The sequence below is a fragment of the Arachis ipaensis genome, chromosome B3, assembly GCF_059453495.1.
Source record: "Arachis ipaensis isolate K30076 ecotype BB chromosome B3, ASM5945349v1, whole genome shotgun sequence".
Lineage (NCBI taxonomy): Eukaryota > Viridiplantae > Streptophyta > Magnoliopsida > Fabales > Fabaceae > Arachis > Arachis ipaensis.
In genome coordinates, this window is record NC_142438.1 from 580,096 (window position 1) to 597,472 (window position 17,377).

Below are 17,377 nucleotides of genomic sequence, written 5' to 3' on the forward strand. Positions count from 1 at the left end.
ACTTTTCTGATGAAAAAGAGTTGCTGAGGCGGTTTTAGTGTGTTGCGGACCGAAACCCCGAAGTCACTATTTATATTTGAGCATGTCACCTATTAAACCCTAAAGCCTCAATAAAAATAGTATCTAAAGTCCAAAAGATAATATTTCGTTTTATTTTCATTTAATTTTAAATTAAAAGTATTATGATTTATTTAACTTAGTATTTATAACAATAAACAAGATTATCGTTATATAAATAATTTAATTTAAAATAACATAATTTGTTATTATAATTAATATATATTACTCAAACAAATTAAAAAATTAAATAATTTCCTAACACACCATCGATAAGAGAATTAAACAAAGTTGTGGCTGCTGAAAGAAAAATAAAAAAAAAAAGGTAGGATTTTATAGGTGGGACCAAAAAAAATATGAAAGAGAAACTATTGAAAGGTAAAAGATCACACTTTATTCTCTAAAATAAAATTTAAACTTTAGAGGATCCAAATCCAATTATTTTTTGTCTAGAGGAACTCTGTTGTTTGAATTTAAGAAAGTTTGAAAAACGGACTCAATCGTTAAACACACTAACATCACAATTGGTTATAATAAGGCGTTGTATATAATTTTATTAAGTACTTATGTAACAAAAAAAGTCATATATAGCACGTACATTTTATTTGATTTGTCAAGATAGAGGTTTGACATTTGAATATTGAATCAGCATTCATAGGTAGACTTTCGTTTACCACAAAAGGTAGAGACTTGAATCACTTTTAAGAAAATTAAAGGGTAACCACTTATCCTTTTCAAACGCGTCACTCACCACCACTTTGATGTATATTATGTTTATAGATAAGTTAATTATATGAGAATGGAATATTTTTTCGCAGAAATAGCGAGTTTAAAATGTATAACATCAAATGATTGGGTTGGCCATCTAACTAATTCACTGGTCCATCCTAATCCTACCACGTACTTACCCACTTTGTATTTTCCCAATTTGAACAATTTCGTAGCACATCAAACTCAAAAGAACCATTACATATATATCTGCCGTCACGGTATTAAATAGTTATATGATTATTAAATCAATTTTTCATATAACTATGATATAGACACTTCTCAGGTCCTCGTTAAATTATGATTACTTTTACCGAGCCAAAGTAGTAAATTCTTCTATAGAATATTTATATAGAAAATGTTAATGGCCATTGTAAAAAGAATATAAAATTAATTCGGCCATGTCATTTTTGTAAAAGACAATGCGATTACTTATAAGTTACAGTAAATTTGTTCCAGATAACCAACCAACAGATTAAAGTACCACAACAGATATGTCATTATAATTCCGTAATAATCGAATTTCGACAAATAATGCATAATAATAAGTATTTAATGTCGAAAGAACGGTAACTTAAAAAGATAAAGACTAAAAGAAAGAGATAACTACTAAATAAATACATAATTTCATACTTTACTCTACTAATTTTAGCATTAAAGTGTTTTATAAATTGTCCACTCATTCTAATCCTATATTTAACAAAATTGAGATGTCCTGTCTTTACCTTTTTAGATCGTGACCTCGCTTTGAATATGAACAAAATTATATTTCTTGAAAAACAATTGAGACAGAGAAGAATATGTTTAGATAATAAAGATGGAAATGAAAAAAAAATATTGAAAGTGCACGATCGGAAACAAAAGGGTCGTCTCCCATCCCTACTCTAATTTATTGTGAATTTGTGATGCCCAAACTAATCAGCTCGTAGTTGGATAAGTATAGTCAAATTTAAAACGTTCCAAATCTAAAAAATCTTGAATCTTTGTGTTGTCGTGTCGTTGTTATGGGCAATCATCTATGGCCACCTACAAAGGCCAAAATAGAAGAAATATCTAATTTTGTGAAAGAAACAAGAATATTGGTAACCATTTATCTTTTCCAAACCGAGTAGCCGAGACAACATGTATTTGATTTTTTTTTTTTTAAATTATTAGCAAAATTACAATGTAAAAATGCTTTTGGGTGAGTATAAATCTGCTATATTAATTTTAGTACGAAAGTAGTGGATGACGTATGGGGCCGACTATTTTTATCATACATATTTATAAATTCAAAATTACTCTTTAGATTGTATTTGTATGTAATAAATTAGGGGTTTTTTTTGTACTTTTAAAGTAGTAGTTTTGTAAAAGACTAATGAAAAATGCGTTTGCCGGGAGTCGAACCCGGGTCTATTGCTTGGAAGGCAATTATCCTAACCGTTGGACTACAAACACTTCTTGTTAATGGGTTTTCCACTGTATTGATTTTAACATTTTGGGTTGGCAGGTCGAGTTTTATTTTGGGTTGTGTGTATATATATATATATATACACTGGCCAGCCTTAGGTTGGCAGGTCGAGTCTGGAGCTTGATATCTGTGTTTTGGAATTCTAATCTGTATATTATGTTTTTAGCCTTCTTTTGATCTTACCTATCCGTTTTACGATTATCCATACGAGTGTGACACGATTTTCTGTTTTCGCTTTTGCTTAACTTCTTTTTCAAGGCTCTTAGATATGATTTTTTTAACTATATTTATATACGTATTTTACTTTTAGAGGTTGTAATATCTCGCCACCTCTACTTTACAACTTAAACGTAATACTCTGTATGGTAGGATGTTGCAATAAGAACATTTATTTACAAATAAAGATGTTTCAAGAATTCAATGTTAACAAATTAGCCAATCTAATTTTATTTATATACTTGCTTTTACAACATGTTCATAAATACAAAAAATGCTCTTACTATAATTTAAAAAAGAACACTATAACTTAATCTATAGTTTCTTTTGCTTCCAAGGGTTTCTTGGCTTTTTAATTATCTCACTTCACCCGAACTAAAAACTTTCAATTCTTAACTTGTAAGCAAGTTGTAGCAATATATGAGTTTTTATGGCTTGAACAACACCAAATTGTCGTAACTCAACAATCCTACATTGTCAGTTACAAAAATATTATATTTTCAATTGCTGAGAGCCTGTAATTTATTAAAATAATAAACGGATAAGTGAATTTTTATTGCAGAACCTGCAACTGAATCGATGAATTTGAACATAATCATATGCAGCAATCTCCTAAAGTTGGAGAGATATTAAAATCCCATATAATATAAAGTTTATGAAATACGAAAGTTCATCTAAACTCATAAATTCTGGGTAAATCAGACTCAAACTCATTCTAGGGACCTAAACTCATAAAAATGTATACCCAAGAGTTTGATAACCTTGCCAAAGCATAAGTAAATTACACTAGAAAATTACAAAAGAATTATCACTTGGTATATACATTATGGCAGATTGGTGACTTTATGCAAGTTGTGAGCATATACACCGCTAACCACAATAATTCTAACTACTCATATTTATTAAGTTGATCATTGTTATGAACCTCAAAATCCCTCACAGTCGAAAACAACTATTCAAAAATAGTGACTATATGCAAATCTAACTATAATGCTTTTAACTACTTAAGATAAGTGTCATCATCAAATCATCTAGAATTTTATGTCAAATATTTCATCATCATCAAGTTGCATATCTTATTTTTAGGATAGCTTCTGTTTCCAGCATCAATAGCAACTAATTTGCTTTTTTCTAGAGTAGTCCCTAAAACCAAGCACACAAACAAATTCAAGAAGCCACTATAGAAAAACAAAACTTAAAAAAAGAGACGGGAACAAAAAAGAGATAGTTAGTGATGAATCCAGAAATTTTAAGTTGTGAGAACAAACATATACTACATAAAAATAACAAAAAAAAAAAAATGGTATAAACATATCAAAGTATATAGAAATAAATAACATAAAAATATTTTATAAAATTAAATTATTTTTTATTTATTCATTATCAATATTGATATATTAATAAATAATAACTAATAACGTAGTTATTAATTCAATTTTTTATAAATTAAATAAACAACAACAACAATAATAATAAAAAATTTGAGTAAAAAAAACTCAAGAATATAAACTTTAACTAAATAAATTTATTAATTTATAATGCTACAGTAATGTTTTATTTTTTATTAATTTAATTTAATATATTTGATATCTTATACTTTTTAGATACAATTAGAGTTTAATTTTAATGTACTGATGGTGTAAAATATTTTATATAGATGATCATTCACACGATCAATGTAAAGAATAATTATTTAATTTTTTTATGACATAACATTACATAATTAGATGCACGTAAAAATTTATTTTACATTGACAATATATCAAAATTTAATTCTAAAAATTCATATATATATATATATATATATATAAAATAAAAGAACTAATTAACTTGTACTCTCAAAGAACATGTTACGAATATAATAATACAAAAATTAAATTTTTAATATATTTAATAATTGAAAATGTAAAATAATATTTTTTTAATTTTTTGTTAAACTTTTTTATGGTGTTTTTAAAATATACTCATATGATATAGGTTAACAAAATTTTTGAAATATTTTAATACAAAATTTAATTAATAATTTTTTAAATATAAAAACAGATATAATTTTTTTTATAAAAACACATATATTTATACATATATTTTTATATATTTTTTAAAATATTAAAAAGATATTTGTTTCTATAAATTAATAAATAGATTCGCCCTTAAAAATTATTCTAATAAGAAAGACAGACAGATAGAAATAGAGATAGAAAGCGCATAAAAAAAAGAAAGGAAAAAAGAGATGGGAGAAAAAAGTTAGAACTTTTTTTTCTATATTTATTTTAATTTAATAATTAAAGATAATTTAATTAATTTATTTATTTTAATTTTTATATTTATTTTAAATTAAATAAAATACTAAAATATAATTCAGTTATATATTTATTATACTAAATATAATATTAAATTTAATTAAATCTTAATTTTTTAATCTCTATTTTTCTGTTTCAATTTATCTTTCACACGCTAAATTATTTACATGTCATTCTCCTTCTTTTATATTTTTTAAATCTTGTTGACTTTTCTCTATATTGCTTCATGTTCATGCGGGCACGTGGTACGCGAGGGTACCTATTGCAATGATAATGACGGTACCAAAATTGAATCTACGAAATTCCACCTTGAACAAAAAAATAGGGGAGCTACTCAAATGAAGATGCAAAAAACATCTTTTTATGAAGATGCTTTGTATAAAAGTGTGATTTATTAATTTGGCCACACTTTAAATAAAAACAACACTTTTATAACATATCAAAATTTAACCCTACAATCCATCATCTAAGGATAAAAAAAAAATTCATAACGAATAACGAATTCACCCTGACGGAACACCTTGAAGTACTAAACAATAACGAATTCACCCTGACGGAACACCTTGAAAAAGGAAGAAAGGCAACAATCTTCTTGTAATTCAGTACTTGTTAGCAGTTACTATAGTACTAAAGCTCTGACACTTATTCTAAAAGTGCGTTTGCCGGGAGTCGAACCCGGGTCTATTGCTTGGAAGGCAATTATCCTAACCGTTGGACTACAAACGCTTCTTGTTGATGGTTTTTCCACTCTCTATTAATTTTAACATTGATCACTACTTGCTTTATTGAACCCTGCGTGTCCACGCTGCAATTCCTGTGTGTTCATTTTGTGTGTGGGGTGAAGCCATCAGCCATCAGCCATGGAGGGTATTCCTTTGAGGACTACGATGCCTTCAACGTCAACTCCTCACGCTCACAATCATGCTTTCGCAATCAAAACAAGATCAACATCAACCCTCCATCTTAGAAGAATTCGCCCTCTACGCTTTGCTATTAGGGCTAAAATATCTGAAACTGAATTCCAAGGTATGCTAACTTGACACTTCCTCAGAAGAAAAAGAGAAAAAGTTTTAACTTTGATGGTTGTATTGTTTTCGATTATATAAAGTCGTACACTTGATAAAGTTTAGGGTTTGGGGTTTTGGAAGTTTTTAATTGGTTGGTTCCAATCCAATAGCCCAGGATTATTATATCTTGGAATTTGGATTCTTGTTGTCAATTGATACTTGATAACAAACTTCAATCACATAACAACCTATTTTCTTAGGTTCTGCAAGTAGCTAATTAAATAGGGTTATTGTGGTGTGTCCTAAAACATTATTCATTGGTGCAATTGATATAATTGGTTGCTTTCTAGTCCAAATGGGTGGTGTCGTCTGGTTTTTGTGTCCAAGTGCTCGAAAGCCAGTTCTAAATGTTTTGTTTGCAATGATTAGTTGCATAGGATTATTTAACTATCCAATTTTCTGATCGATCAAGGTCTATTTTTGGCTAAAGATTTAATTTATGTATCGGTATCTAAATGGTTTGCGCGGCAGATTTTCAGCGATATGCGAGACCATTGAATCTTTTACCAGCATCGGAAGTGAAAGTATGCACAGATACCTCAATACAAAAAGTTTCTTCATCTCTGAAGGATGATAAGTCCAAATCATTATTCAGGGTCAAGTTAGGTACCAGCAATGCATATGGTTCAAGTTTAAGCGATCCCAGTGCTGGAATTCTTCTGTGCTTGATAGACGAACATGGAAATTCCATATTGCAGAGAATACCTGCATGTTCGTCGATGGACCATTCTATGGAGTCAGGTGATACAAATAATACTGACATGCTTCACTTCCAAAGAGGTTCTGTTAATGAATACATCTTTGAGGGTCCAAAAATTGCAAAACTTGAAGCTCTTTGGGTTAGTGTTGAATCAGGTATGTCATCATTGTTGATTTTTATGCAAAAGAAAATTACCTATATTCCCTTAGTTGTATCAATATTATTACTTTAAAATATCATAGTTGTCAAACTTTTCAAATGGTTTTTGGCAGCGTCATGTTTGCTCCACATATCGATCCATTTAAACAAAGCGTTTCTAACAACACTTTTCTTCTCTATCTAAGGTCAGGTCAGTGGCGTTTAGGAAGTGTCTCCTTATCGGTTATTAGTTGTGAAGCGCAATCGTCACTGCCAGAAGATGGGACACAGCGGTACATTGGATTCCAGTACGGCTTTCAGATTGACAATGTGTTGCTTGGTGAGGGAAGTGATCTCCCCATGTTGGAGCTAAGGCCAAGCCTTGTGACTGAATTGGAAGGGACTGATCCCACCAGCTTCTTCAGCAATGGGCTTTATGACTTATCTTCGCCTTCAAGTTCTAACGTCACAAATGAAGAGAGCATGAGGGAGTATGCAGATTTGAAGTTCTCATTGCTGTTTTACGATGCCATGCTGACAGCTTTTGGCGCATCGGTCACTTCAGTCTTGGCTGGAGAAAATGCTGGAATTGCTTTCTTGATTGGCGGGGTTGGCGGCTTCCTGTATCTGCTACTATTGCAGAGATCAGTGGATGAGTTACCTGCTTCAGAGTTGATCTCAAGCAACAAGGAAGGAACAAATTCGCCATTCAAAGGAATAAAGGGTCCAATAGCAAGCGTGGCATTAGCATTTATATTTGCTGTGCTTGCAGCGAGGTATAGTTCAGGAGATGTTCAACTCATGCTGACACCAAAGGATCTCATAGTTGGAATGATTGGATTTCTTGCGTGTAAAATATCCGTGGTGTTATCTGCATTTAAGCCTATCAGACCAGGTCTTAAGTTGCCAAGTGATATGTAATATAATACTTACAAATTACCAATACCATAGTCATTACTATGTAAATGCTCACTCCTTTTTGCTTCTATTGGTATACATACAATATAATGTTTTAACCCAAAAGCCTAATGCTCCCAGCCTCGCAAGTCCTTACAACTATGATCACCAATACAATTTGATGAACCCAATATATTTAATAACATTTCCTTGTAGAACCAAATATACACGGAGCCACAAACAAAATAGTAATTGCAAATTTTCAAGAAACAGCTTTAATTGATATAAAATTTGAATAGAAAATTCGCATTCAGAGTTAATGGAAGACAAACTACCTAACTAGAACATATTCTCACAAGACAGGAAAACGATAAAAAAAAATAAATGTATAAAAAAAATAAAGCACCCTTTAGACGATATGTTAAAGTATCATCCATCTACAGAAACCCATCGCTTTGACAATAACCCTAAATCGAGGAGTGAAAGGTCAAGATAATGGTAAATAAATAGAAAAAGAAAAAAATGGAGAAAACATTAAATTGATACATTGCATGCTGAAATCGTGTACACATGCCCACAAGTATCGCCTGCTCCTCAGCTTTCTCTTGGGAAAGATTCAATTTAAAATTCATTCAAGTAAAATAACACATCCAGCCAGGCCTAACTTTGAAAATGTACGAGTATCAAATTTGATGCAATGGCTCTGATTTCGCCGCAGAGATGAGCTTTGCACACTAATGCAGGGCACTGGTTTCTGACTACAGCAGCAACTCAACCAAAGTTCTATCATAGGAAGTAATCAGGTGTTCTCCTGGTTACATCTGGCTCTCCCCTCCTCGGAGCTGGCTCGAACTGCGATTGAGAAAGATATTTGATTAAAGTAACACACTTAATACAAGGATGTAGGAGTATTTGGTTTCGATCCATAACATAGACTCGTTTGGTTGGGAAGAGACACAAAATACTAGTTGAATTTTGTCCCAAACACAATTCCTGTATTTTCTATACTTCAAAATAGTGGGGGCAGTGATGAAAGAGCTTGAAATGGAAAAATATGTATCTCACTGTCCTGTCAGACCACTGCCGCTGGTGACATTTCCAGCATGGTTCTCTGGTCTGGCAAGGGGGTAATAGTGTTCATTTATTATATTTTTGTCTTGTCCTAAGCTACTACCAAACAGGATACACAATCCAAATACTAGCCTAAAGTGCTAAGAAATGCAGATCAACTTTATGATTATTTGGGTAATGAAAATAGGGAGATCAACCTGAATGAATGTGTGTCCTTTGCAGTCATCAACTTCAAGGATGGATGCCATGTTACCACAGCGATAACAATAATTAGGTGCGCTAAATATGGTAACCACTTTTTGCTCCTGAAAACAAGACACCATATATCAGCCATTACCACCAGAAATGAAAAATGAAAAAAAAAACAACAACAAAAAAACCCAAGATGAAGAACTTACATGTCCCCAGGTATACCCTTCCATAACCAGCTGGTGAGCTCTAGCAATCAGCTTCAAGTTATTGGTATGGTTAAATTGCTCAGATATGTCCTATAAAAGCAACATAAAAATATCAACAAAAATTAGTGACAGACATATGAGAACAGGCAAGCTTGATGCAGTGTACCACATTACCTGGCCGAAGGTATATCCAGCACCTCTGGGAGAGATGCCCCAACCACAGCGATCATCTGGATCAGACCATAAAAGATCACACATGGGACCCTCATGAGGAACTTCTTGCACACGATCATATTTACGAATGTTATCAAGCGTTTCAATAGAAGGGGACAACCCTCCATGAAGGCAGAATATTTCAGATTCAACCTTAAAAGAGAAAAACTTATCAGTTAAGCAACAATACACTTCAAAAAGCTAGGAAATCTAAGTACTATATGAACCGCAATTGGTTGGCCCACATTTTATCTGAAGCCAAGAGCAAATTGATAAGAGCTCAAATCAAAAGTTAAAAGCAAATTGCTAAGAGTGTGGTATGAAGATCAAAATCACAATATTGAGTTGAGCAGCATGAAAACCCAAGTAACGTGAAGTTTTCTAATAACAAGAATTTGAGACAAATAAAAATTCTTTCCAGATTTATATAATATTATACTAACCAATGCTGTCAACGGAAAGTAGTCAAACAAATCAGTGAAGGTCTTCCAGACATTAGCACTACCATACCTGCAAATCAAATAAGAATATTCACATGCACAGTTTTGCAAACTTAAGAAAATTATGTTTTTGCAAAGAAAACCCACAAAAATAAACTCCAGAACAGCTTCAATCAAAATATTAATTTAAAATATTTTATACGGGATGCAAATCAGATGCAGATTTCAGTTGTTTACTAAATAAATTAGAATTGTAAAGTTATCTGCAACCTGTGTCTTGGGCCAAGGTATTGTTAAAATATGCAGATAAAAATTCAGAAAACAAACCTGCTGGGACGACAGTATAATAATTAACAAACGACAATGTAAATTTGTGTAAGCCAGTCACAAAATCAAGAAGCTTCTAGTATGTCCCATTTTTATGTTGGTGGGTTAAGATGCAGGTCTTGGTAATTTGTTGGCTAGTGCAACTTAATGAAAGAATGCCAGGTTGCTTGAAAAATCCATAAACCTTACTAATATGATGCGGCATCTCTTTTCCACTGATAGCGGATTAAGCTAAAATTTAGGCTGCGTTTGGTTTGCGTTTTTATTTTCTGTTTTCATTTTCAGTGTTCTTCGTTTTCTGGATTTTGTGAAGGAAACCGTGAAAACAATAAAATCCTATTTTCTGTTTTCATCTCTTGGTTTCACTTTTTCCTTCACAAAATCCAAAAAATAGAAAACATTGAAAATGAACACAGAAAATAAAAACGCAAACCAAACACGCCCTTATATCTTCTTATCTTCTATCAATAAAAAAAATAACAAATATCTCCATATTGTATGAAAAATAATAATTAAAGAAACTAGCAAGAGAACTGTACTCTTAGCTCACATCAAGGAAAGAAACCAACGATACACTTAAGTGATAGTGACAATAAAGAATACAGACTAAGCAATTAGATGGAAAAAAATTTGAATTCAAGAGAGAGATGATCATATAACAAAGTTATATTGCACAAGGCAAACCAGAATTAGTGAATTTAGCATGTACTTACTTCCGTAGGCACTCATCATAAAACCCATAAACTTGTGTAATCTGCAGCAGAAAGCTAAGAACAACAATTACCATTGGCCCAAAACATATAAAAACAACTATAGTAAAAGGTAACAAGTTCATTTACTTAATCAAATTCAATAGTATCTACTTAAAGACAAGGTATATCTTGGTCCTCCAATACATCAAGGACCAATGGTGTCCTAGGAAGTATATGGTTTGTTTCATCTGCATATCTGTGGAAGTAGTCAATTGAAGGCAGTCTATGGGAACCTTTGTGTAGTAGATTGATGGAAGAAAAACCCCCCAAGAACCCAGTTGATATAGACCATGTCATTAAGGACCAAAATATGAATTCAGTCTTATCTTCAGTTAACTACTGAGAAAAAGGCCAGATGACACAAAAAATAGAACAAACCTGACGACTTTCGTGATTTCCCCTGAGAATGGTGATGCGCTGACGATAGCGAACTTTAAGGGCAACCAAAAGCTGCATTACATATTAATTATTATAAAAAAATGTAACTAATAAAAGATATAAAATAAGAAATCAAAATCAGCTACCCTCAAGATATGCAGTTAAAAAAAGAACACAATTAATGGTTCTCTGAATGTAACAAAGCAACATTGAATGTCATGCATCACATTTTGGCATGTAAATGTAAATTTCCGTGCAGGTGTTTTGCTCAGAATAGACAAGAAACTGAGCACAATCATATTCTTGGTTTTCTTGCAAAAGAATAGCAATAACCATAAATGAAATAAACATTATAAATATTTCTTATGGCACAAACAGATTTGTCAGACTTGATACAAATATGATTGAAGCTCAGTTGCATGTAGTCTAGAGCTATCAGATGTCAGTAAAACAACATACACCAATAACCACAACATGACAAATGGAAAATTTAACAATGACCAAAATACTTCAATTCAAACTACCATAAAAGAAATGTATAGCATGAGAATGCACACTTACCGTTACCGTTTCAACAGAGTAGTAGCCACGGTCAACATAATCTCCCATAAACAAGTAATTTGTATCTGGACACTACCAACAAAAAGTTGTAACTGAAATTAGTAATAACCCATCAAGATTCAAATTTCAAATACACTCAAGAACACATAATTAATGGCTCTACCAGGGAGCAATTCTAAGCTGAAAAATAGCATATACACACTCAAAGTTGAAATACAATAGTACGTTACTATCTTAGTTGCAATCAACTGACACCACTTACACTAACTATTTAGAAGAGATTGAAACAGCTAGCATTGGAAGGACTACACTGTCATGAAATTTCAAACATTGAATGCCATTCCAATGTGAAAATAAGATAATAAAACAAATGTAGTTCTTTAATGTGTCAAGAACATGAGCGTGATTTACTGACTTTAAAAACATTATTCTGCATATACACAATAATATGCAATCTTCTCTTCACAACTTCAATAAAGAAATGATGAATATAAAATCTACTATTGGAAAAACAGAAAAATACCTTTCCTCCAATACGAAAAAGCTCTGCAAGGTCATGGAATTGCCCATGAATATCACCACAAATTGTAACAGGACTACTCACAGGCTGCAATTATTGTACAAGAAAGAATATTCTTAGCTTTTTCAGCAATACAAAATCAATATAATGCATAGAGAAGGCACACTAAATTCATCAAATATATAGAACATACAGACATATACATAAACATCAGACAAAGAAAATATACCTGAACATTGCTCTCTTCCATCAAAATCTCCTTTGCCTTCTCACACAAGACCCTTACCTGCATATAAAAGTACAACTGTGGGAATCAGCGCTGTACCACTGAAAGTATAGAAACACAAAGTCTGAATAGAGAATGGGTTGTCAATAATTAAAACAAAATCTGTCATTACAGGGTAAGCGAAAACTAAGTGTGACATATCAAGCTTTATTATGCTTTAAGTTTTCTTTTCATGAGGCACGTCTATTTGGTTGGTTTCTGCTTTTCATTAACGAAAGCGAACCAAAACTTTAGATGCATCATGCATGTGACTATGTGCGCTAACAACATCGAGATTTTTAGCATATTGGATGTTGATTGGGAGGAAAGGGAAAAAATGAAGGTAGATCTCAACTTGTTTTATCAATTTACGTGTTTGGCCAAAAGCGAATTGAACCAAACAAAATGAACAGATTGGTCCAAGTTTAGTTAGCTCTGGTTCAGTTGTCCAATCAGAAGCAACCCAATAAATTCCCAAACATAAGAAAAATGATCCGATTTACCATTTTCTCCTAAGAACAAATTAACAAAGGAAGCAAAAACAGAAACATTTTGGTTGACTACTATTGATGCTTAGAGATAATCAGTTAAAGAATGAAGCTATGATCTTACACCAGCTGGTTTTGATATTTTATTTTAGCTTTGCTGGCAGCTTCCATGTTCAAAAGGCAAAAAAATAGATTCCACAACAAAATGCCGGTGATTCCAAAAGCATCACAAAGAAGGAAAGTAACAAAGATCATGCAATGGCAACAACGATGTTGCCATAGCCCCGGCGTAGGAAATATACACTGAACAAACTCAACTCTCCTTTCTACAATGAAGAGAATATCAATGAAATATGCATCTTAATATCTTATAGACTTATACTTCTTGGGGGCTCAACACCTAGCCATATCAAGACATGCAGAGTTAACATGATACATGAAACATTCATTCCCAGTGAGCCAGCTTGCAGCTTATACGTCATGAAATCTTCTAATTTTTATTTATTATTATTTCTTTTGTGTGTGTCTTGGAAAAATCTCTCTCTCTCTCTCGGCAGCACGAAACACGCATGTACAGGAAAAATTCACCATTTCAATAATAAGAATCAAAATAAACATACAAATAGTCCTTAAATGCAAATATGACAAAAATAAACATGACAAATTTACAAGCCTCTGAAAGTGACAAGCCTCCACCTACCAAAATGACCTCGCACGCTGAAAAGTATAATTCAAATCCCGTAATAACTAGAACGAATCAAACAAATCCAAGGGAGTATTCAATCAACACATAAATCCCCTCCATTCCATTTCAATAAACAAGCCAGAATTCAGAGAAAACCAAAAAAGGATTCAATTTCGCTACAAGCAACAGATCGACGCAAAAGAACTCATTCCAGCTGAACCAAAAACGCAGATTAAAAATCATCGAAAGATTTTGCCGATCCGGAAGGAATGAAAAAGAAAACGAAGAAAAGGTTCAGAAGGAAATGGAAAAGATTACCTCTTGTTCAGACAAGGGCTTGCACTGCATGAGCTGAGCAATCTGCTCATCGAGGTTTCCATGTGAATTCGAAGGCACCGAATCCATGCTCACGATTGCTGCTCCTCCTCCACCACTTTGGAATCTTGTTCTTCTTCGTTGTTGGATCAATGTCCTCTCTGCGGATTCGAGGAAACCCTAGATCTCACTGGGAGAACACTTTTTCTTCGCTGTTGTTTCGGTGGTGGTGTTTTGTTGTTGTTCTTCTTTTCTGCCTCCGAGAGAGAGAGAGAGAGAGAGAGAGAGAGAAAGGGAAAGAAAGAGAAAGAAAGGGTTGGGGGTGGTGGAGAAACCAAAGCGTTGTAGTAGGCTTTGCTTCGCTGGGCTCGTTTTGTTCTATAATAACCACTCCTTTTTTTGGAGAACGAAAGATTATTATTATTATTATAATTATTAGATTTATAATTAACGAAAATGTTTGGTAACTAAAGAAAATCAGTCATAACTTGTCTTATTTAGCATTAATTAATTATTATATAATAATTAATTAATTAATGCTAAATAAAGTAAGTTCTGATTATTTTTTTTGTCTATCTAACATTATCCATAATTAAAATATGAATAAAAAGTATTAACAATAAATAATAAATTAATAACTAATGATTGATTTATTGTTTATAAACAATTTTAATTATTTAATGTCGGAAAGAAAAATTTGAACCTTTCTAATGTGTGTCGTCGGACTTGGTAGTTTAGAATACTTATGACCAATAGAAAAATGGTGAAATATCGAAATAAAAAAAGATGGTAATATAATTTGTAAGTTGGAGTCATAGAGATATAAAAATCAATACAAATGTACCCAAAAATAATCGATATTGCTGTCCAAATATTTGAGAACATCAAAAAAGAAAAAGGAAAAAAGTGGCCTACTTAGTAATTTAGTTCTATTAACGTGCATTAAATTTGCTCCAAATTATTTATTATTATATTTATCAAGATTTAAAATATTATTTACATTATTCACTTAAAAAAAAGTTCAAAAACTAGTAAAATTTATTATTTATTGGAATAAAATAATTAGATGTTCGAAGATTTCGACCTTAAATTAATTAGTCTTTAAATTAAAAAAATCAATGAAATCCTTTATGATAATAAAGGATAAACATATATATCATTTTATAAAAAAATAATACGAAACGAAATAGAATTATCCATATATTTTGTTATCTAAAGTAGTACGTATTCTATTGTTATCACCTAAACACCAAAATAATATAATTTTGGACAAAAATATTTATTATCTTTTAAATTTTTATATAATATTTATTAACTGGTTTATATTTATTCTATTAAAACAAGTTCACAGTACATTGCGATACATATAAACACCTATAAATTAATAAAAGGACATCCCGTATATCATAAAAGACTAAATTGATTTTTTTTTCCTTCAAAAACTAATTAGTTCAAGTTCAAAATTTTTAAAAGACTAACTGACTCTAATTTTTGTCAGCAATTTTAGTTATAAGTCCGATTCTTTTAATCCAACAAACTAAAAATATATTTTTAATTTATATTCTTAAATATTGATGATTAACGGTTAAGTAACATAATAAATTGTGCCGCAAATGCATTTCTCTTGGCTTAATATATAATTATGATAATGTTAGAAAAAAAAATAGTCAAAACTTAACTAAATAAAACAATTAATAAAATTAAATAAAATAAATTTTAACTAATTTTGATTAAATTTTTTTTGTTTCTAAACATTTTTGTAAAATTATATAGACGCCTGCTGGCCAAATGATTTGTCAAACGGAAGTTTCATATCAACTATCAGCTACAATGTATAGTTTGCAAAGAACATATTACGTGGATTTGGCAAATAATGTTGATAGAGATCTATCACCTTTTCTCTTTCTAAAATTATTTTGACAAATCATTTATTTGAATTTAAAGAGAAAAAAAAAAAGGGAAAGTCTAGGGACTAGCAGATTTATTAAAATCTAACCAGTACTTAGCCAATAAAAAAAAAATAAGTGATTCTTCACTATTAAATACATTATTAATGGCTAATTGATGACTACAACTCACAAAATCTGCTGTTCCTAGCACTCCAAGAAAAAAAAATTCCTAAAACAATTAGTAGATGAAGCATGGAGAGTATATAGTTCATGCAATTTCAAGAATTTACATGGTCTTCACTTTCCATGGCACTTTATGAGTTTTAATTTTAGAAGGGAAAAAATAAAAGATATGAAATGTAAAACAGACCAAATATTATTTTTTATCTTCTATTAGAAGTTTTAAGAAGGAAATAATTATAAGTCATTTCATTATTCGGGCGTTTATAGATTAGAGACAAATACTTGGATTTAAAAGTTATGAACAAGCGAATGAAATAAAAATGTGTATAAATTATATATTTTAATTTATTAAGATTAAAATATGGTGAAAATATAGTTAAAACTCGTTAAATGATTTAATTGATTTGGCTAAATTTTTATTTAACGACTCTGAATTAACTTAAAGTAAAATTCACTGCACCTGAATTTTCATCTTAAAATATTAGCAATAAAAGTACAAAATTTTATTATTCAATATATGAAATTAAATATAGCAGTAATAGCATGAAGTAATCAATGTTTTTAAATTAAATTATTGTTATGTCAAAATAATATCATGTCATACCCTTCATACGTGATGAATTATGGTCACATATTTGGCATTTGAAGTCAAGCTTGAAGCCCACCCCACATACATATGAGAGAGACATTGATGCTATAGTTGGCTAGCAAACACACCATTAATTTATTTTCTACTTTCTAGATACCATGGCTATTATTTCTTAGCTTTGTTAGAGTATATATACATCAATACATGTCATTATCAGGATTTGATTTAGTTATTTTCCAAGTCCATGATCCTTATCAGAAATTTAGTGATACTCGTGATTAGGTAATTTTGACAAATATCATATGTTCTTTAGAGACATTTTTTGCTTCTTTTCTTTTTCTAGTTTTTCTTTTTTCTTTTTTTCTTTTGAGCGATAAAATCTTTAAATATTTGCTTTAGTAGTAAAGTAACCTATTGTAGAATAAGGATATAATTTTATCAGAATAACATGTAGTGATTTTAATTATTAGTTGCAAATTTTGGGAACCTAACTTGGAAGCTTTTTTTTTTTTTTATGAAGGAGGGATCATTCCATTTTTTTTTTTCTGTTTGCAGGAAGAAACAGCAACATGAAAGAAAAAAAAAAGAAAAAGAAAAAAGTTGTGCAGCCCATCTATACTCGGATAGCTGAGACTTAGCTCCGATGATAAATCATGTGCCTCTTAATACGCTGTATTTGGGTTTAAGGTAAATTTGAATACTAAACCTCC

The 17,377-nt window shown here is 31.1% G+C and overlaps 2 protein-coding genes and 2 non-coding genes across 4 annotated transcripts; 1 reads left to right on the forward strand and 3 right to left on the reverse strand.

Moving 5' to 3' along the window:
• Positions 1-2,190: 2,190 nt before the first annotated feature.
• Positions 2,191-2,262, reverse strand: TRNAG-UCC (transfer RNA glycine (anticodon UCC)). The gene has a single exon. It is a non-coding gene; the product is annotated as a tRNA-Gly (tRNA).
• Positions 2,263-5,445: 3,183 nt separating this feature from the next.
• On the reverse strand, positions 5,446-5,517 carry TRNAG-UCC (transfer RNA glycine (anticodon UCC)). Its single transcript has one exon. It is a non-coding gene; the product is annotated as a tRNA-Gly (tRNA).
• Positions 5,518-5,580: 63 nt separating this feature from the next.
• LOC107629451 (Lipase/lipooxygenase, PLAT/LH2 family protein) lies at positions 5,581-7,719 on the forward strand. The gene is made up of 3 exons (XM_016332253.3): positions 5,581-5,817; positions 6,330-6,713; positions 6,908-7,719. The coding sequence occupies exons 1-3, from the start codon at positions 5,652-5,654 to the stop codon at positions 7,615-7,617; spliced, it is 1,260 nt and encodes a 419-aa protein (XP_016187739.1). The 5' UTR covers positions 5,581-5,651; the 3' UTR covers positions 7,618-7,719.
• A 133-nt stretch (positions 7,720-7,852) lies between these two features.
• On the reverse strand, positions 7,853-14,421 carry LOC107629452 (serine/threonine-protein phosphatase PP2A catalytic subunit). The gene is made up of 11 exons (XM_016332254.3): positions 14,010-14,421; positions 12,483-12,539; positions 12,257-12,340; positions 11,734-11,805; positions 11,173-11,244; positions 10,756-10,796; positions 9,719-9,785; positions 9,237-9,428; positions 9,063-9,152; positions 8,862-8,969; positions 7,853-8,445 (listed from the first exon to the last, which is right to left on the reverse strand). The coding sequence occupies exons 1-11, from the start codon at positions 14,094-14,096 to the stop codon at positions 8,380-8,382; spliced, it is 936 nt and encodes a 311-aa protein (XP_016187740.1). The 5' UTR covers positions 14,097-14,421; the 3' UTR covers positions 7,853-8,379.
• Positions 14,422-17,377: the final 2,956 nt, after the last annotated feature.